This window comes from Dermacentor variabilis, chromosome 2, assembly GCF_050947875.1.
Source record: "Dermacentor variabilis isolate Ectoservices chromosome 2, ASM5094787v1, whole genome shotgun sequence".
Lineage (NCBI taxonomy): Eukaryota > Metazoa > Arthropoda > Arachnida > Ixodida > Ixodidae > Dermacentor > Dermacentor variabilis.
Window position 1 is genome coordinate 248,997,152 of NC_134569.1, and position 21,038 is coordinate 249,018,189.

Genomic DNA, 21,038 nt, shown 5'->3' on the forward strand with positions numbered 1-21,038 from the left:
GCGTCGTACGCCGAGAACGCGCCCAAGCACTACTAGAAACCCGAGTGCAGCTGCCTAACGAGACCACAGCGATTTTTACAGAAGAAAGGAGCCGCCTATTCTGCCACGCCGACCCAGAAATGTCTGAGGAAAAGAAAGTCCGGCTACTAATGCGTGGTGTAAAGGAGGAACTTTTCGCCGGTATGGTACGAAACCCACCGAAGATCGTCGACGAGTTTCTTCGCAAGGCCACTAGCATCAAGAAGACACTCGAGATGCGAAACCGGCAATTGGACCGCCGCACGAACTCTACAAACTATGCCGGAGTTCAATCACTGGCCTCCGAGGACCTGCGTGAGGCTATTGGCCTCGAGCTCCACCACTGGAAAAGTTGGCGCCACCGTCGGCGTGACGTGCTAGGAGGGATCACGTGGACATAGCGGCCGCGTCGGCTGCTTCGGGCGCGCCGAAGCGAGCTGAAAACGAGTTTAAATTCCCTCGTAGGCTGCGGTTTTCATTTAGTGGCGAAATTTTCCCGCTTCGAGTGTCTCCTTTACAACGCTTGAAAGCACTACAATAGGTAGTGGCTGCCTTTGAAGGCGCGCAACATGGTAGGCTATACTGCTCGGTGCCGCAGGGCCGGACGCACGTAACGGAGGCCGGTGTCAGCCTTATTCACACGTAGCCGCAAGACAAGAAGCTGTGTGAAGCTTGGCTCGCGAAACATAAAACCGGCAAACAGTCATCGGCTACAACTCGGGTATGCAGCAAGCACAGACGCGAGGAAGATTTCTGCTATGGCGCCCGGTCTGCGATGTTCTGAAAACGCGCACTGAGACGCACGCCCGAGTCCGCTGCCCGACTAATGTCATGACGGTTTGGTCTATGAACTTGTCGATACTATAGATACTGGCAAGTTCAGTGGAGTGGAAAGGCAGCGGTAAGAAGCACATTTAAAGAAAGCATGGCATATGGTCATGTTTATGTTATGAATTAATGCACTGGATTACAAAAAAGGAGCAGCGGGAAATTGCACGCTGAGAACGCCGATAAACATACAGTGCGACGCAACTCGAGAAATAGTATCGAAAGGTCAAAGAATTTAGAAGAAAGAAAGATTGAATCGTCGCGACGGCACATCACAGTCCCCGTAGGCGTCGAAGTCTCTACAATGAAATTATTTTTGAACAGCTCTGATAGCGCCCACGCAACAATGGTTGCTTGTATACTGTCAAATGCTCATATTCTGCGGCCTAAAGCTCATGGCACGGTGCGAAAACGCGCGCGGAGAAAGCGAAACAGTGCGCGGACAAGCATGCAGACGCGCAGTCGGTCGCTGCGAATCTGCGCGATCGCTGCATTGAGGCTTCATTCTATTACGCTCCATTTAGTTATACAAACACTATAAGAACATATTTCACATAGTTTGCTCTCAGCGTTTACCTACCTTTCACGCAAGAAGCCGGTTCGGGGGACTCCATCGCGGCGACCGCGCGCAGTGGCGTTCACTGTACGTATTCGGTAAAGAGATAGCGGCTGTAAACGATTGTTCAGTTTGCCCAAGATTATTATTTAGACAGTAAGAAACTTCTCTCGTTTCGAAAGTACTTACAGAAATGTCCGGGAGAGCTCGCGCGTGGTGTTTTTCAGGGAGCGCTGACAGCAAAACCTATGAGGACCGCGCCACGTGATCCCTCATACTACGCCAGCGAGGCACTTCCGATAGAGGGCGACTCCGTAACTCCTCGCCGCCAATAAGGGCAATCGTACGAGAGGAGCTTCAGAAGCTCTTGCCGTCGTCGCAGCCTCAAGTGGCCTCGATTGCTGACATCGTCAAAGATGAGGTTCAGCGGTCGCTTGGAGTTCCGGAGGAGCAACCTCAATTACTGCAACCCCAGCCCGAAGCGATGACCTACGCCGCCGTCGTACGCCGTCAAGGTCCTCCTCCGCGACCGCACCAGGGCCCTGTAACGCCGCAATTCCGTCGACCACCGCCGCCGCCGCCAGCATGCCCACCCGTCGCCCAGCGCAGCTACCCGAGGAAGACCGACGTTTGGCGCGCTCCTGACCACCGCCCGTTCTGCTACCACTGCGGGGAAGCGGGTCACGTCTACCGACGATGTCCATACCGGGAAATGGGACTTCGAGGTTTCGCCGTCAACGCTCCGCGCCCGCAGCAAGGTGAACGCCCTCGCGATATCGCTGAATACCTCGCGGCTACTCAGTGGAGCTCTCAAAGACCGTCCTGTTCGCCATCACCAGGCCGCTACCTGTCGCCGCAGCGCCAACCATACACTGGCCCAGCCCGGGGCCGGTCAGCGAGCCCACATCCGGAAAACTAAAACCAGCAATCGATGGAGGTGCGGTTGCTGTCTGTCGAACTGACGAAGATCCTCCGCTGCCGACGAAGACGCCGAAGAAACTACCTCGACGACATAACGACATGCCGCCGTCCCGACGAAGTCTGGAAGGAAAGAATGTGACGACGAAAGACGACGTAACATACCAGCCACAGGTCAACGCGACGCAGTCATGATCCGACGCCAAGACCGAGCTGTAATGCAAGACAAAGAACCACCGACCTCGACGTGCTTCTCGACGGCCACGCAGTCACCGCCTTAGTCGACACAGGGGCTGATTACTCCATCATGAGTGGACACATCGCCGCCCAGTCGAAGAAAGTTAAGACTACGTGGGAAGGCCCTCAAATTCGTACCGCTGGAGGACACCTCATAACGCCGACTGGAATGTGCACGGCAAGAATTACCATTCACGACCGGACATATCCTGTCACCTTCGTTATCCTCCAACAGTGTTCACGAGATGTCATTCTTGGCATGGACTTCCTCAACCAACACGGCGCAGTCATCGACCTGAAGTCGAAGTCAATAACTGTCGGAAGACCATGCGATACTGTCGGAGAGCCCTCGTAGTCACCACGCCTTGAGCGTGCTCGAAGATCAAGTGACCATCCCGCCTCGCTCCAGCATTGTTATTTCGGTCGGCACCGAAACACCCGCTGACGTAGAAGGCGTCATCAAAGGCGACCAACGTCTAGTGCTAGACCGTGAAATTTGTGCCGCAAGAGGGATCGCTCGATTGCACGGAGGAAACACGAAAGTGTTGCTGACAAACTTCAGCCAGGAGTTCAAGCACATCAACAAGGGCACGACGATCGCATACATCGAGGAAATTCTGGAAAACAGCAACGCATTTGTCCTCTCGGATTCCGCCGCATCTACCCCGACGACCATGGTTCCCGAACCAGACTACGACATTAATCCAAGTCTCCCCGTGATTAAGCAACAGCAGCTCAGAAGTCTGCTCCGACGATACAAAGGCTGCTTTTCGACGTCATCGAGGATTCGACAAACACCAGTCGCCAAGCATCGCATAATCACCGAGGAGTACGCTCGACCACTCCGCCAGAGCCCTCACCGAGTTTCGCCGCGAGAAAGCAAAGCTATAAGAGAACAAGTCGACAAAATGCTGCGCAACGACATCATCCAGCCGTCGAAAAGCCCGTGGGCATCCCCTGTTGTCCTGGTGAAGAAAAAGGACGGAACCCTACGTTTCTGCGTCGATTATCATCGACTGAACAAAATCACGAAGAAGGACGTATACTCCCTCCCAAGGATAGACGACGCATTGGATCGGCTCTGCAACGCTAAATACTTCTCGTCAATGGACCTCAAGTCTGACTATTGGCAAATAGAAGTCGATGAAAGAGATCGCGAAAAGACGGCCTTCATCCCCCAGACGGCCTCTACGAGTTCAAGGTCATGCCATTCGGACTATGCTCGGCACCTGCAACGTTCCAGCGCGTGATGGACACAGTTTTAGCAGGATTGAAGTGGCAGACCTGTCTCGTTTACTTGGATGACGTCGTCATCTTCGCCGGAAATTTCGACGATCACCTTAGGCGGCTTGCGACAGTGTTAGAAGCCATCAAGTCATCAGGGCTCGCTCTGAAGCCGGAAAAGTGCCGCTTCGCTTACGATGAGCTTTTGTTCCTAGGCCACGTGATCAGCAAATCAGGAGTACGCCCCGACCCACAGAAGACAGCTGCCATTGCAAAGTTCCCGCAGCCAACCGACAAGAAAGCAGTGCGCAGATTCCTTGGCATGTGTGCCTACTGTAGGCGCTTTGTCAAGGACTTTTCACGCATCGCGGAGCCGCTAACACATCTAAGCAAATGCGATGTCGCGTTCAAGTGGGAAACGCCGCAGGCCAAGGCATTTCAAGAACTCAAATGACGCATGCAGTCGCCGCCGGTACTTGCACACTTCGACGAGAACGCCGATACCGAAATCCACACTGACGCCAGTAGCCTAGGCCTCGGTGCCGTCCTAGTCCAGAGGAAAGAAGGACTTGAAAGGGTGATATCGTATGCTAGCCGGTCGCTGTCAAAAGCAGAAGGCAATTATTCTACGACTGAAAAGGAATGTCTCTCCATCATTTGGGCTACAGCTAAATTCTGCCCTTACCTCAATGGCAGGCCATTCAAAGTCGTCAGTGACCATCACGCATTGTGTTGGCTAGCTAACTTAAAGGACCCTTCAGGACGGCTGGCGCGGTGGAGCCTCAGACTACAAGAATACGACATCACTGTAACCTACAAGTCCGGACGAAAACACTCTGATGCCGATTGCCTATCACGCACCCCCATTGACCCGCCACCGCAAGATGACGAGAATGACGTCGCATTCCTTGGAATGATAAGCGCGGAAGACTTCGCTGAACAGCAACAGGCAGACTCGGAGCTAAAAGACCTCGTTGAATATTTGGGAGGGCACACCGACGTTGTCCCCAGGGCATTTAAGCGTGGATTATCTTCCTTCACGCTTGAAAACAATCTACTCGTGAAGAAGAACTTCTCACCAGTCCACACCAACTACCTTCTTGTTGTTCTGTCGGCGCTACGTCCAGAAGTACTGCGCGCCCTACATGATGATCCGACCGCTGGACACCTCGGATTTTCCCGGACACTATCGAGGATACAAGAAAAGTATTATTGGCCGCGCCTGACCGCCGACGTCACCCGTTATGTCAGAACATGCCGAGACTGTCAGCGACGCAAGACACCGACGACAAGGCCAGTCGGACTACTACAGCCAATCGAGCCTCCTTGCCGACCATTCTAGCAGATCAGAATGGACTTGCTGGGACTCTTTCCAACATCAACAACCGGAAATAAGTGGATCGTCGTAGCGACGAACTACCTCACCCGCTTCGCTGAAACTAAAGCACTGCCGAAAGGTAGCGCAGCTGAAGTGGCGAAATTTTTCGTCGAGAACATCCTGCTGCGACATGGTGCTCCAGAAGTCCTCATCACCGACAGAGGAACGGCTTTTACAGCAGAGCTCATGCAAGCCATTCTGCAATACAGCCAGACAAGTCACAGGAGGACAACTGCCTACCATCCGCAGACGAATGGTCTTACGGAGCGCCTGAATAAAACCCTCGTCAACATGCTAGCAATGTAGGTCGACGTCGAACACAAGACCTGGGCTGCGGTCCTGCCGTACGTAACATTCGCTTACAACACGGCAGTGCAAGAAACAACACAGATCACACCATTCAAGCTAGTGTGCGGCAGGAACCCGACGACGACGCTCGACGCCATGCTGCCGCACGTCTGTGATGAGGAGAATCTTGACGTCGCTACCTATCTCCAGCGCGCCGAAGAAGCCCGACAGCTCACCCGCCTGCAGATCAAGAACCAGCAGAGGACTGACAGCCGACACTACAACCTCAGACGACGCTTCGTCGAGTACCAGCCCGGCGACCGTGTTTGGGTATGGACCCCTATACGCCGACGAGGACTGAGCGAGAAGCTTTTGCGTCGCTATTTTGGATCGTACAAGATCATCCAATGTATTGGCGCGCTGGACTATGAGGTCGTGCCAGACGGCATTTCGCTATCACAGCGGCGCTGCTCACGACCTGAGAGAGCCCACGTTGTGCGACTCAAACCGTACTACCAGCGTTAATGAACTTTGGGGCTTCGTGTGACTGACCTTTGGACTTTGTTTATTTTCATTGTTTTGTTACTTATGTTTATTAAGTGTCCTTTTGTGTTTCGCTCTCTTATATTTGTAGCATCGGGACGATGCTTTTTAAGAGGGGGGTATTGACACGTGTACTTATCTTTATCGGGCAACCACGTTTCGCCGCCTAACAAATGTAATCGCACAGCGTGGGACGCGCCTGCATGTATCCGAAGTTTCTGAAGAGTTATCGATGCTTCTATCCCCTGTCTGTTGTCGCCGAACCTTATGTTATCTGATTTCATCACCTGACGCGAATGGTGTAGAACTTTGCGGAAGGCACGCGGGTCCGAACGATTAGTCTGGAACATTCGACGACTGCTGTATAAAAGCGGATGCGCTTGACCCGCTGATCAGATTTTCGACGATCGCCGACCATGTTCGCCGCTATCGTTGTGTTATAAGTGTAGCCTGCTTTTGTGGGCACAGGTTCGCCCAATAAAAGTTGGTTTTGTCTTTCACAGTATTACCACTGTGTTCTTCAACGTCACCACCACGTGACAATATTATTTCTCAAGTTGTGTCGCACTGCATGTTTATCGGTCTTCTCAGCATGCGATTTGCCTCTGCTTCTTTTTCGTAATCCAGTGCATTAATTCATACTACAAACCTGACCATATGCCATGCCTTTTTTCAATGCACTTCTTACCGCTCCCTTTCCATTCTAATGAACTTGCCAAAATCTAGTATCAACAAGTTCATAGACCTAATAAAGCATCACGACATTAGGCGGGCAGCCGGGCATGGGCGAGCGTCTCAGTGCATGTTTACTGCTACTCGCCGAACATTGCGCAGTCTCGGCGCCGTAGCAGAAATGTTCCTCGCGTCTGTGCATTCTGCATACCCGAGTTGTAGACGATGGCTGCCTGCCGGTTCTAAGTTTCGCCAGCCTAGCTTCACACATCTCCTTGTCCTGTGGCTACGTGTGAATAAGGCTGACGCCAGGCTCCGTTGCGTGCGTCCGGCACTGCAGCGCAGAGCAGTAGCCTACCATGATGCACACCTCCAAAGGCAGCCAATACCTAATATAGTATTTTCAGACGTTGTCAAGAAGACACCCAAGGCAGGAAAGTCTCACCAGTTAATCAGAACCGCGGCGCAGGTGAGACTTTAAACTTTCATTATTAGCTCGCTTCGGTGCTTCCAAAGCAGCCACTGATTCCACGTGATCCCTCATGCCATGTCACGTCGACAGTGGCGCCAGCTTTTCCAGTGGTGAAGCTTGCCCCCAATAGGCCAGTATTGGCCTCAAGGACAGATTGCAGTGCAAACTATTGGAATCTCTATATGATGTAGAAAGCAGCATCACGTGACATTGGTTGCGAAATGTTGGGCATCTCCAGTAGTTCAGCCACAATTAATTCAGAGTTTTTACATGTTTTAAGTAATTTGTGTGCGGCATCTTGGCTGCAAAACAACCTAGAGCGTACATCTCAGTCTGGTGTGTAAAGCCACAAACGTTTTTAGTGAGCGAGCCACGTGATGCTTTCACATTGGTGATTCAGTTTGCACGGTCTTTTATAAAAGTAGCTGTACGCAGATTAGCTGCAATAACAATCCTGTTCACAGCATTCGTCACGGGGAATGTGGCTTGGCACTTTCGCCAGAATTACTGAGGGACGATTTATCACTAGTCTATCATAATACACAAAACTTCAACCGCTTATATATTTGACTCCCGAATCTGCTTGCGCCATGGGCAAGCATGCACATCGCATGCATGTCTGCACAGGGTATTTTGACTGATGTCATACAAGGCGAGAACACTGCAAGCCCTGTGTGCATGGCTCGCATGACTTTTACGACCACCATATTTTGTTTTCGGTGAATTTATAAGCCAAGCATCTCGCTACCACTTTGTTTTGGGGTAGACATAAATACTCACACTGGGCTCAGTTAGTTAAATGTGGTTTAATGGCGCAAAAGCGGCTAAGGCTATGCTGCACCAAACACGAGGTGTTTTAAAATCCAGTTTGTGAAGGAAAGGGCTGTGTTAATAATCTATATTTTATGTAAAAAGCCAGTGTCGTCTAGACATTTACGGATGTCACATAATGGGACTAGCAGATCATCACCTAAAATTAGAGCAGGGTGTAAGGGTACGTGTAGTTGATATAATTTGTGCAAAAGTGCTCGTCTGTATGTTTCAATATGCGTACATGTCAGTAATATGTGCATAACTGTTAGTGGCTCTTGACATTTCTCGCATGTTGGTGTGTTTTCTTTCGTGAGTAAATAATTGTGTGTGAGGTGTGTGTGCCCAATGCGTAGTCGGCATAAAACTACTTCGATGAACCGCTCCTGATGACAACATGACTTCCACTCGCTAATTATCGGATTAGTGAGATGTAGCTTGTTGTCAGCACAACGGTCCCATTTGCGTTGACATTTTGCCGTTAAGGCTTTTTTAATCGCACGGATGCTATCTTTGTATGGAAGTGTTGTGTTTGTTATCTCTTTGTACGCTGCCATCGACGCACATCTATCAGCTGCTTCGTTACCCGGTATCCCAACATGGCTTAGGACCCAGCAGAAACAAATTGACCTCCCGTATTTGTTAAGCGCCACCATGTTTAAAATGTCTCCTATCAGGGGTTCGCACTCAGATTTGAGCTGTAGAGCTTTCACTGTGCTTAAAGAGTCAGTGTATATGAGTGCATGTTTGTGTTTATCAGTGATAATCTTTTTAACAACAACCCATATAGCGTAAACTTCAGCCGTGAAAACAGAGGCGTGCTGTGGCAATCGAATGCTTGTTTCCCAATTTTCCGTTACGGCCCGCACACCCACGTGATCTTTTGTTTTAGAGCCATCAGTGTAATATTGCATGTTATTTTGATATTTGTCCTGAAGTGCACGGAATTCTTGTATAATGTGTTTGTGTGGGGTGTCTTTCTTCTTTAAATGTGTCATTGTCCATTCACACAACTGTGTGAAATCGTACCACAGGGCCAACCGTCGTGGTTTCTTGGCAACCTGGAGGACTTCATGGGGAATGTCATAATCCCGACAGTATTGCTCATACCGCAGGACGAGTGGCCTAATCATGTTCGGTTTATTTGTATAGTGTAAGCATGAGTCGCATTGTGTGAGGATGTTGTAGCATATGTGTTGCGGTGATGACTGAATTCTGAGTACGTAAGAAAAAGTGAGTAATGTTCTGCTCTGCTGTAAGGAGGGTTCATTACACTCGACGTATAATCTTTGAATAGGTGAAGTTCTGTAGGTAAGTGGTGCCTACAGAACTTCACCTCCAGTCGCAGTCACCTCCAGTCGCAGTCCAAAGTTATGTACTGGGTCAAGTCGTTGGATGTAGGACTGTCTGGCTGAGCCGTAAACCATGGAGCCGTAGTCTAAAAGGCTACGCACAAGAGACCGCTAAACACGTAAAAGGCACGTTCGGTCGGAACCCCAGTGCTTATGAGACAAAAACTTTAAGGATACAGTCAAACCCACTTACAACAATACCGCTTTTAACAATATATCGGATATAGCAATGGGCAGCCGCGGCACCATCACCTCTGCAGTGTGTTCTATGGTAAAATAAACCGCTTGTAACAAAGCTATCATACTAGATTGTCGGTTATAACAATTAAATGTAGTCATTTGGAGCCAACCCTCACAGAAAAAAAAATGCGCAAACGCAGCGACCACGCCGGCCAAACTACTCCACCAAAAGCCCGCACGTGTATGCGGAGCCGCCTGCACAGGGGCGGCGAAAAGCTCACGTGATGACGCATGCGAGGAGAATGGGGTGAGCAGGAGAAGCAGGAGAAAAGACGGACGCTTTCCTCTGGGCAGAGTAGGAGAGGGAAGGAAGGCATTTCTTGTGTTGCTTTTGTATCGGCGCGCGGGGAACAGTCCATTATGAGGGTGTGCCGCTTGTTGAAAACGCGTCACGGCAGTTGAGTGTGGGCTGCCCCATCTTTCCCATTCTCCTTGGTTCCTGCTTCACCAGTTGCACGTGTTCCGAAGGCAGCATACAGTGTCAAAGCACGTGCGTTGCCAGCGAGGTTTTCGTCATCTGCCATCACCGGCCTTGGTCCTACTGGTTCTGCAAGCCCATCGGATCCCCCCCCAGAGTTCAACGATGGAGGATTCTCCTTCAGGAAGCACGGCCAGCGTGGCTCAACTGGATCAACTGCCGCAGAAGAGAAAGCGAGCGGCAATATCTTTGGAAACGAAGCGAAACATTTTGAGAGAGCACAGAGGTGGTGAAAAAGTGTGCAACTTTGTACGCAAGTACGGCCTGTCACAGCCAACAATTTCAACCATTATCCGCAATGCGCTCAAGATGACTGAAAACGAATGCCATGCTAGTGCTGGCCATGCTATGGAGGACGGCCGGAAAAGGATTCGGCATGGTGCCTACAAGGACGTGGAGGAGGCACTGCATCAGTGGTTCCTTAGCACACGTGCTATGAACTCGCCAATTAGTGGCCCGATTTTGGCAGAGAAGGCGAAGCACTTTGCGTATCTCCTTCAAAATACTGATTTCTAGCCTAGTGGTGGCTGGATTCAGCGGTTCAAGGAGAGGCACGGAATCGTCTACAAGGCAGTCGTGGGCGAGGGAGGATCGCTCGATGTCGACGCTAGACTGCAGTGGTTAGATGAAACACTGCCGTACATCCGCGAAGCATATGCGGACCGGGACTTGTACAATGGTGACGAGACCGGGCTATTCTTCCAAATGCTTCCATCGAAGACACATGCACTCAAAGGCGATCCCTGTAAGGGCTGCAAGCAGAGCAAATTACGGGTGACCGTTTTCCTTTGCGCGAATATGGACGGCAGCGACAAGTGTCCCGCCTTCGTAATTGGAAAATCTATGAATCCCCGCTGTTTCCGTGGTGCTGCGAAGATTCCAGTTCGTTACCGTCATAATTAGAAAGCGTGGATGACGCATAACTTTTCCACGAGTGGCTGAGTGAGTTTGATCAGCGGATGCAGCACGAAGGCAGGAAAGTGGCGTTGGTCCTTGATAACTGTACTGCACACCAGACTGCCCAGAAGCTGTCGCATGTGAAAATTTTTTTCCTGCCGCCGAACACGACTGCAGGCTTGCAGACTATGGACACAGGCGTGATTGCATGGTTCAAGACATTATATCGCCAACGTGTTGAGCAGGCTTGCTCTTAACCTGGACATTGCTGTGTGTGAATGCCGACCCGCTCCAGACTTTAAGATTTCGCTTCTGATGGCTGTCCAATTCATTTTTGGGGCATGGGCATGGGCATGGTCAGCTCCTCCACCGTCATGAATTGCTTCCGAAAAGCGAACTTTGCCGGGGATATCAGTGATGCGGAGTATCGCGTAGCTACTGCCGATGGAGCCATTACAGAACTTTGGTCTACGGTGCGTGGTTATGACGGCGACGCGGAGGGGCTTCAAGAATTCTTGCACGCTGACGATGCAGTCGCAACAAACGAAGAATTGACTGACGAGGCGATCGTTGCAGCAGTCACCGGCGCGGAAGACGATGACAGCAGCGACGACGAAGATGAACCGGAACCTGTACAAGTTGTGTCTCAACAGGAGGCCTCAAGAATGATCGATTCCCTGCGGGACTTCATTTTTGCAAAAAACCTTTTGCTCGGACATGTTCAACATTTGGATGCCCTCCAGAAAGACATCGGCAAGATTGCCGCGAAGCAGTCGAAACTCGTCGATTATGGGTTTGTTTCAGCAAAGAAGTGAGAAGTGCAAGCTATTTTGCCCTCATTAAATGCTCTTAGATATTCATGTTTTCTTTGTTTTTTTGGGGGGGGGGGCGCTAAGGGATTTTCAAGCTGAGAGGCAGCCGCGGCAACCTCCTCGTATATTTTACAAGGCCCCTTTCGGGACCACCAAAACGATGCCTCGGCGGAGCTGGCATGTCACTTGGCGTCTGTGACCCCTCTTTGCAGCTGTTATGCTTTTTTTCGTGCAACCCGTTTATAACAATTATCGGTTATAACAATGAAATTTTCATGGCACTTGAACATTGTTATAAGTGGACTCGACTGTATTTAGAGCTTTATTTGTTTTAATCTTTAGTGTTGTTATGTGAGTTAAGAAGTTAAGTTTGGTGTCAAAGGTTACTCCTAAAAACTTATGGTCTTGTTTCACCGGCAGTATGGTGTCGTTCAATTTTAGGACTGGATCGCTGTGTAGGCCTCGTTTTTGAGAGAACAAAACAGTAACTGTTTTCTGTGTGGAGAAACGGAAACCATTTTTGTTAGCCCATGGTGAAAGTTTATTTATTGGGATTTATTTATTGATTATTTATTGGAATTTACCGGCTTTTAGAAATGAAACTAGTATAGTATTGCTTTTTTCCACTCTTCGGGCATTATACCCGATTCCCAGATTATGGTGAAAAATTTAAGGGGAGCTTCTACAGATGCCCGAGATAGATGAGCCAGCATGGAGTAGTAAATACGGCCGTGTCCTGGCACTGTGTTTTTCCCTGCAGAAAGGACTCTGTTTATTTCTTGTGTGAGGGGGGAATCGTATGGTTCATTTAACGTGCCAGTAGTGGGCAGCTTGTTTTTCAGCAGACTGTTTGTAATGTCAAAATTCCTTTGTATAATTCCCTGAACTGGATACATCACGGAAATGTTCGCCAAGTATATCTGCCTGTTCTTGTATTGTTGCTTGTGTGTCTGGACTTGTAAGTAACGGTATTGTATACAATGAGTAATCTCCCCGAAACTTTCTAACCTGTTCCCACATGTTTAGATGTGACTGAACTGTTTATGGAAGATACGTATTTCTTCCACGATGATTTTTCTGCCTGCCTTCTGATAAATCGTGCCTTGGCTTTGGCCTGTTTAAAGCATAAAAGGTTGGTATAGGTGGGGTGTCTTCGTAACATACCCCAGGCCCTATTTTGAAGCTTTTTTGTTTCTGTGCACTCAGGAGTCCACCAAGGGAAATGTTTTTTTCGCACAAGGCTGGATGTTTGAGGTATTGATCTTTCTGCCGCTGAAATTAAAACTGCAGTGAACTTCTCATTAATTTCATTTACGCTGAGTTCATTTAAAAGCGACTTCTTTGAGTTTTGCATATTCTATAAAAAGCGGCCAGTCGGCAAGATGTGTTTTCCAGCGACGTGGCTTAGAGTTTATGGTAGGTAATGGGGATGTTAGCTTGATAAATGCCGGCAAATGATCACTTCCATATGAAGTGTCCAGGACTTCCCACTTAAAATCGCTAAAAACAGACAGTGAGCAAAAGGCTAAACCTAGACAGCTAAATTTGCGTGAGCTTGGTGAGAAATATGTTGGTGAACACGAGTTTAAAAGACATATGCTGTTAGACAAAATAAAATCTTCGATTAATTGCCCTCTTTGGTCTGCTCTATCACTGCCCCAGAGGCTACAATGGGCATTAAAATTTCCTACTAGAATAAAAGGCTCCAGCAACTGGTGTATTAGATTTTCCAGTTGTCTAGTAGTAAAATTAGTATGGGGTGGGATGTAAAGTGAACAGATCGTGATGGTTTTATGCGATAGAACGGTGATGGCAACAGCCTCGAAAGAAGTATTCAGCTGAACATTTCGTGTAAGGGTGCCGCCCTGAACGACTATGGCGACTCCTTCTGACAAACGGCTAGAGTGTTCGCGGTCCCTTCAGACAACGGTGAAACCTTTGAGAATGTTACTATATTTTGGACCAAGATTCATTTCTTGAAGACACACTGCAACTGGCGAAAAAGTGTTGATAATGTCTTTGATGTCACCTATATTGTGTATAAGACCTCTGCAATTCCAGTGTACAATGAAAGCCATGGTTGTAAAAACAAAAATGTACTGATGTTTGCGAACTTCTTAAAAGTTAAAGGTGACACGTGATATGGGACAGTACACTTTTAATGGGCGGTAACCGTTCAGGTTGCCTGTCCCTTTTTCTGTATAGCTATAAGGACGTTGTCCTTCTTAGAGCGCTCAGAAGAGCGCTGTTCTTTTGGCGTCAATGGCGCCGGGGTTTTAGTATCGACCTCCATCGCCTTCTCTGAGGTGCTGGATGATCGAGAGCCAGGCGCCGAGACATGCGCCTCGGGCGTTGGCGTTCTGTTTAGACTTGGGACCAGCGGAACAGCTGTCTGCAGGGCCGTCTTGGATGATGGTGGAGCAGCACTAGCTGCTGCCACCGAGGGGGCGGATGGAGTTGCTACAGGACCACTGACTGTGACCTCTGTACACTCCTGAGACCAATGTGGTGCTGCCCCCTGCCGCGCCACATTGGCATAGCTTATTTGAGGTAAGAGTGAGAGTCTCTTCCTTGCTTCGAAAAATGAAATCGTCTCTTTTACTGTAGGAGCAATCACTTCTTTCTCCTTCTTCTAACAGGCACATGGTCGTGAATACGCTGGATGATCCCCTTGGTATTTCACACGGCGTGGGGGAGCGTTACAGTTTTCAGATGGGTGATCGTTGGCGCTGCATTTCGCGCATGCTTCTTTGCCTCTACATGATTGTGGTGCGTGGCCGAACCTCTGGCACTTAAAACACCGCCTTGGGTTCGGTATGTATGGTCTGACATTTATTTTCAGATATCCTGCGTCGAGAAAAGTGGGAAGAATGCTAGTACCAAATGTGAGGATCACATGTTTGGTGGGTAGTTGTTCATTGTTCCTTCGGATTGTAATTCTTTGTACCTTAATGACATTTCGTTCTTGGAAGCCCTCGAGGAGTTCCTCGTCACTCAAGCTGAGAAAATCCTCCTCTGAGATAACGCCCCTGCAGGTGTTTAAGGAGCGATGGGGAGAAATTGTGACTTTGATTTCACCAATAATGGCGAGTTCGGACAGCTATGGCACTTGCTCTTTGTTTCTCAGTTCTATAAGCAGGTCTCCACTGGTCATTTTCGAGGCTTTATAGTCTTTGCCAATTTTTTCTATCAGGCATTTCGTTACCAAGAAAGGGGATGGCTTACGCATACTTAGTGTTCCTTCACTATGCAAGACGTGGTAACGTGGAAAGTTGTCTATGTCGGCTCGGAGGGCAAATTGAAAAGGTGCATCGGTGCGGCCTCTGAAAAGAGGCCGATCTGGAAGTCGTGGGGAAGCCTCTGCCATAACATGGTATAAAATTCAGCGGCGGTGGTAGCCACTCACCACCGAGCCCAAAAAGGGGACGCTACAAGTTCTGAGCAACCTGTACACGCCAGCTATGCACTGCCACTATAACCTAATGCATATAACCAAGACTGGATATACTACACATGGTTAACCCTTGCCGCCAGGAAATTTGGAAGTAAGAAGAAGCGAAAAGAAGACAGGAAAGATGAAAAGGCTAGAGAGAAAGACGAAGATTGAAGAGGAGGACAGGAAAAGGCGACTGCCGCTTTCCTCCAGGTGGGTCAGTCTGGAGGTGCCGTCTATGTGAAGCCGAGGCCGAAGAGGTGTGTTGCCTCTGCCGGTGGGCCTTAATGGTCCAAACACCCAGCATTGGCTCAACCCCCAGACACGGCTAAGCCGCGCACGGCTACACACGGGAGGGTCCAACCCTCGTGTGCTCGGGTACGTGGTGTCGCAACACACCAAACATCTGCTGACGCAGACGCCCCTGCGGGGTCACGCTGGGCTCAGTCGAATACATTTGGCACTGCAACACCAAGCAGTAAATCATGCTGTAGGAGTGGGTGACTAAATTGCTGTCTTGGGAATGAAACACACTATTTACAACCCTAAAATCAATGCTTCAATCGCCCAGCCAGCGAGCTGCGTTGGCAGCAGCAAAAGCACGAACGCGAGTCATGTGATGTCACTTTCTGTGCCATAGCGATAACAGCGCCCGTCACTCCAGTGGTGGCCTGTGAGGCCAATAGAGAAATGATTTGGGGAAAATGGAAAATTTGTAGAAGCAATATTACAGAATGAAATGAAGATCTTGTGGCTACATAATGCTTTGACTGAAACAGCATTTTGCATTTGGAAATTACTAGTAATGTGACAATTTCCTGAGTAGAAACTAATTATTCATAGCCCTCGATCGAAGCTTTAGTGGAGGTTTAGAAGTTTTTAGGTAGAATTCGATACACTAACTATTGTGGCTGTGACAGAACACAAGATACAGTGACGTAAGTAATTCTCGTGGACAATATTGTCTAGCTTTGATGACGGTGTAATAACTGTAGGTGGTGACACATTATGAATATGTTCTTCCCAGTCTAAATGCCGGTCAAATTATTGCTTAGTTCTATTTTGTTTGTTCATACAATGTAAGCTTTGCCTGGCTGTAAGTCGTTCATTACAACCTGAGTAGCAAACTGCATGCTACAAGAACAACAAGCTTGACTGGACTACAGTTGCCAAGAGAAAGTCACTGCTTGTAATGATACTATGCTGTTGTTTTTATTGCTTTGCCTTCCGTGCGTGAACTTCACAAGGTTTACACAGTGCAAAATATCTTATTAACATCTCATTCAATAGCAGAAATAAGGAAAATGGCTTGAAGTGAAAAACAAGCACTCTGATCAATAAATATAGATCCTTATGCAGCAATTGCGGCTATACTATAACTGTCCCGACCATGCCTGTTCAGATTGAAGAGGCAGAAGGGATTGAATGGAATTTTTTTAAAGAAAGAAAGAAAGGCGGAGGCGAGAAGCCAGCACAGTAGTGCGTCCTTAGTATAGACTCCCGCACCCTGCCATAATTCGCATAAAACGCGGCACAATGTATTAAATTTGTGCACTGCTCGCCCTGCCAGACAAGCACGACGCAGAACCAATCCACAGCTGTCATCCCAACAGGAGTCAGTGAACCAAACGGCGCGGCTGGAGCGCTCAGAGACTTTACGGCGCGAGATTGACGGCTCAGCGAGGGAGTGCAGATGTAAGAGGCAATCTAGGTCGAGATAGGCGAGAGTGCTCAGGCGAGGCACCCCCTCGTGCCGTCTCGGATGAAAGTGGGCTAACGGGCGCGGCCGGCAGCAACGGTTCTCCACTTCAGTGGCCAACCGACTCGACCACTGGAAGCCTCGCGCGCGTTGACACTGGAAGTGCGTCCTTGGGGCTTTGAATGCCGGTGCCGCGACCAAGCAACCAAGCCCTACTAAGTGCAAATGCTAAGGCGGCGCCGGACATCCCACATCCGGCGGGCATCAGTTTATCGCTGAGCCAAACATGCAAAGCAAAACGCACGAACTTGAAACCGCTCGCACGCGCATCACGTTTTATCTCACCTGCATGTACAATGTCCCGAAGGTCGTACTTGGCCGCGTAGGGCGGCAGCTCTTTTAACTTGCGGCCGTTCAACTTGAGCTCGCCGGTGTGTTGGGCGTCCTCGAGGAGCCGCTCCAAGGTGCGCGTTAGCTGCGCGTTGCTGGACGCTGCCTGCGATGCCAAAGCAGTCGGCGCCGCCATCCCACCGTCCGCATGTTCAGCAGGACCGACTTGAACGGTGTCGACTGCAAAACGCACACGCGAAACACCGCTGCTCTTTGCTGCCACCGTAACAATCACGCACAAGCAATCATGTGCCCCTTCAGGAGCTTCCCTGCAGGCGATCACAAAGCACTCCGGCTACGCTCCAGAGCTCCCCACTATTTCGACGTCTGGCGCGACGACGGACGGTAAAAGAAAAAAGACCTCAAAACAGATGGCGTGCCGGCATCCACGCTAGCTATTTTGACGGAAGACGTGCGTGTGTGCTCCTGAACGTAAAGTCATGGTAAAGTTGTAGCGGGGTTGCAGGTTGTAGCAGCCGCGCTTCGGGTGCACGATGTGTGAAGAGGTTGTGTAGCACTGTTTTCATGTCTTTCTTATGCCTTACGATCATTTTGAAGCAAAGCACGGTACAGGCAACTGACTGAGGCGCTATGGATCTCACGAAAAAGCTGCGATCACTGGTCGGAAAACAGGCAAGTGTCAAGTGAAGATGTTGGATTTACTTTGAGTACCGCAAGATAGATAGGCCCGCGTCAAAGATTCGTGTTATCATGGGATCATATTTCTGTGCATTGTCATGTGCATGCACTTTCTTGTGCACAGCGCAGTCGTCCACTGGGCTCAAGCCCAGTACTGTCACTGTCCACAGTGAGGAAGTGAATATTCGTGCATATGGTGTACTATTTGGGAGGCGTATTCTGCTGCTTGCAGTGGATAGCTATAGGCAAGTCTTCGTAATTACGCGGTTTTCACAACGCGACTCCCTGTTCGAAATACTGAGACTGGAACACGCCAAGTGTTGGTGGCGAAGTGATCGTGGTCAACAACATTTTCCAGGGGCAGCTGCCAGCACAGGACACGTCAAGCGCTACAACAGGAACTCCTGAGCCGCAAGCGACCATACCTAGGCTCAAGGTATTCCCGTAGTCATACCGGCAGCACGTCGCGCGGGTTGAACGCTGGGCGTGACGTGCAACGCCGGGATCCCGCGCTGCCGTGAGATCGCGCAGGCTTTCTCAAAGCCAACCGTCATTGTAGACACGCAGTAATGCTTACAATCGCGTCGCATGCATGACACAGACCCACTCCTACACAAACTTCCGTATCTAAAGTTCGCACAGTGCCCACAAATTTTAGTTTCACTTTTCATTATATCGAAGCATCCCTTTGATATTTTTGTCACAAAAATTTAGCAGGGTTTACGTTCTAGCTAAGCAATATGAATCCTACTACTATCAAAGATAACTGGCAAACGTACTTGGCCCTAAATAACATGCCTGTTTGGTCATATGCAGTAGACTCTGCTTAAAGAAGCGCTGACAAATTTTTTGTTCTAGTTCTATTAATTTAATTAATAGCCTCGACCAAGTAATTATGTTATGGAGTTTCAATTTCCCAAGAGTGCAGCAAACAATTAATTACGTTAGCTTTTAATACGGCCATTTCCAAATGCGTGCCAACAGCAGCATGGCTTCGGACTTGAAGAAGGTTACTTATTTTGTCACCAAAACCTGTTGTTGCAGTCTTGTGGTACCAGATACCATTGACACGTACACACTGTGCATGGCCATGGTGTCTAAAGCTGAGTCCATTCAGTACTCGACGGGACAATAGAGGAGAGAGTGTCCCCCTGCATTTTTAAGGGAAGTGAATTATTCGGGCCAGTTTGGCAGCTTTTGGCGACACAGTCATTGCATGTCCTTCAACCACCACAACCTGCCTCCTTCGTTTTTGGTGGCGTGAGAAGTAACCTTTTTCACGTCCGAAGCCAGTGCTGCACTTGATGAGCATTTTAAGCAAGCCGGGCAAAATGTGTTGTAATTATTTATTTGTATGCTCTTGAGGAATTGAGGCTTTGTACCAAAACTATGTAGTTGACAGCTACCTGAAAAAGTGAGAAAAGGGGGACACCAAATTTTTGTGTGAGCACTCCATTAAACAGAACTTTAAGGGATAGAAAATAGATTTCCGTTTGTCAGAAGTTATGTTTATGCGAAGGACGCAGGAATAAAAAAAAAATTGTTTTGTTTCAAAACCTTCGAGTGTTTTAATTTCACTGCGGTGAAAAAAGGCGTTATTGTACTCTACTTGAAATATCACAGCTTCTTTTGTACAAAGTGTGTACTCGTGCATCCTCAGTTCTTGACTGTCTCCATCACGATGCACAAAAGAACACAAAAACTAGGCAACGTGAACACTGCAGAACAGCTGCTGATGTCATGACAGTGCAATCACTGATACATTGGATTTTCTTGGATATTTGGCATCACCGTTTTAAATTCTTGTCAACCTAATCATGCCTCACATGAGTATGACAGCTGGTGAGGTAGGTGCAGTTTCAGTTCCAGTTCATTTTAACCGAAGTTAACCAAGAAAGCATTTCGTTTTAACAAAGTTTGTTCACATTGTTCCTATGAGTAGCCAACCGAAGTACCATCTCGTTTACCTGGGCATTTCCATTTAAGCAAGTTTCGATTATCCTTAGCCCACTGTTTCTGGTGATCTTTTACTGTTTCTCATTGATAGCAGGATGATAGAGACATGGCACTTTTCATCTAATCATTGATGAAGGCTTTGAAGCTGGTAGAAACTGTGAAGAGGATTAAGTGCCAATGTTCCTTAATGGACGTGTTCTTCGAGCCATCAAGAACATGCGGGAATTTTGCAACAAGGTCATTTTAAGCTACTGGCCCAGTATGGCCTTAAGATTAATTCATGCCTTACTTGACCGAGAACAAATTGTATGTGTATCTGGCACTTAGTATTCTCTGCTTGTGAGAGCTAATTCCGGTCTCCCACAAGGTTTGATACTTGGACCGCTCTAATTTTTCATTTATGTTAATTAGTCACCCTCATATTTTATGTTGCATGTGGCCCAATATGAATTCTTGAACACCATCCTATGATCTGCATGCATCAATTTGTGCATTTTTTAAGCCATTTTATGCACATGTGGGACAAGATGTGTTTTTATGGCTAATTCCTCTCAACAGCAGAGGAAGTGAGTTCAGCTGTAGGCACAGGTAAAAAGGGTTGAGCAGCCCCAGGGTGCCTTAGAGTCGCACCATGCATATTGACGTCAAGGCTATCTTCAGTGGAGCTGTTCTGGATCATGTGAAAGAAGTGCACAGCACACGAATGGGTTCGGCGGCACACTGCAGGAATTGCCAACTCATGGCTGGCAGCTCACCAATATCCTTGAAAGGAAAAGTTTACCGTAATTGCATTCTGATGGTGCTAACAATTATACGGGACAGAAACTTGGAGGTTAACAAAGACGCTCGAGAGGAAGCTGAAGACCCATAAACAGAGATGGAATGAACAATGTCAGGCCTAACTTTAGCCAGTATTCTAGTTGATATCAAGAGGAAAAAAATGGAGCTGGGCATGGCATGTAATGTGTAGGGCAGATGGTATATCAGAGTTACAGAATGGGTGCCAAGGGAAGGGAACGGCTGTTGGGAATGGCAGTGAAATAGGTGGTGTGATGAAATTAGCAAGTATAGACTGTTTCAGATGGTGCAACAAAGGGGTAAATGGAGATCTCTTTAAGACACCTTCATCCTGCAGTGTACATGAAATAAGATGTTGAACTGCCAATGACAGTAAGAGTACTTGGTTTGATAATATGCA

At 48.5% G+C, this 21,038-nt stretch overlaps 2 protein-coding genes across 6 annotated transcripts in view; one reads left to right on the plus strand and one right to left on the minus strand.

Moving 5' to 3' along the window:
• Lrch (Leucine-rich-repeats and calponin homology domain protein) overlaps positions 1-17,577 on the minus strand; it is a 246,742-nt gene extending 229,165 nt beyond the window's left edge. For 2 of the 4 annotated variants that reach the window (XM_075682823.1, XM_075682822.1), the window contains exon 1: positions 17,201-17,576. In XM_075682823.1, coding sequence (XP_075538938.1) covers positions 17,201-17,381 — 181 coding nt within the window. In that variant the 5' untranslated portion in view covers positions 17,382-17,576. Of the gene's footprint in view, positions 1-17,200 lie in introns of all 4 variants that reach the window. The other 2 variants (XM_075682826.1, XM_075682824.1) reach the window with 2 other exon arrangements.
• Positions 17,578-17,611: 34 nt separating this feature from the next.
• Positions 17,612-21,038, plus strand: part of Vps50 (vacuolar protein sorting 50) — a 178,999-nt gene continuing 175,572 nt past the window's right edge. The window contains exons 1-2 of one of the 2 annotated variants that reach the window (XM_075682820.1): positions 17,612-17,878; positions 18,243-18,320. In XM_075682820.1, the coding sequence (XP_075538935.1) occupies positions 17,837-17,878; positions 18,243-18,320 (120 nt within the window). In that variant the 5' untranslated portion in view covers positions 17,612-17,836. The remainder of the gene's footprint in view (positions 17,879-18,242; positions 18,321-21,038) is intronic. The other variant, XM_075682821.1, reaches the window with a different exon arrangement.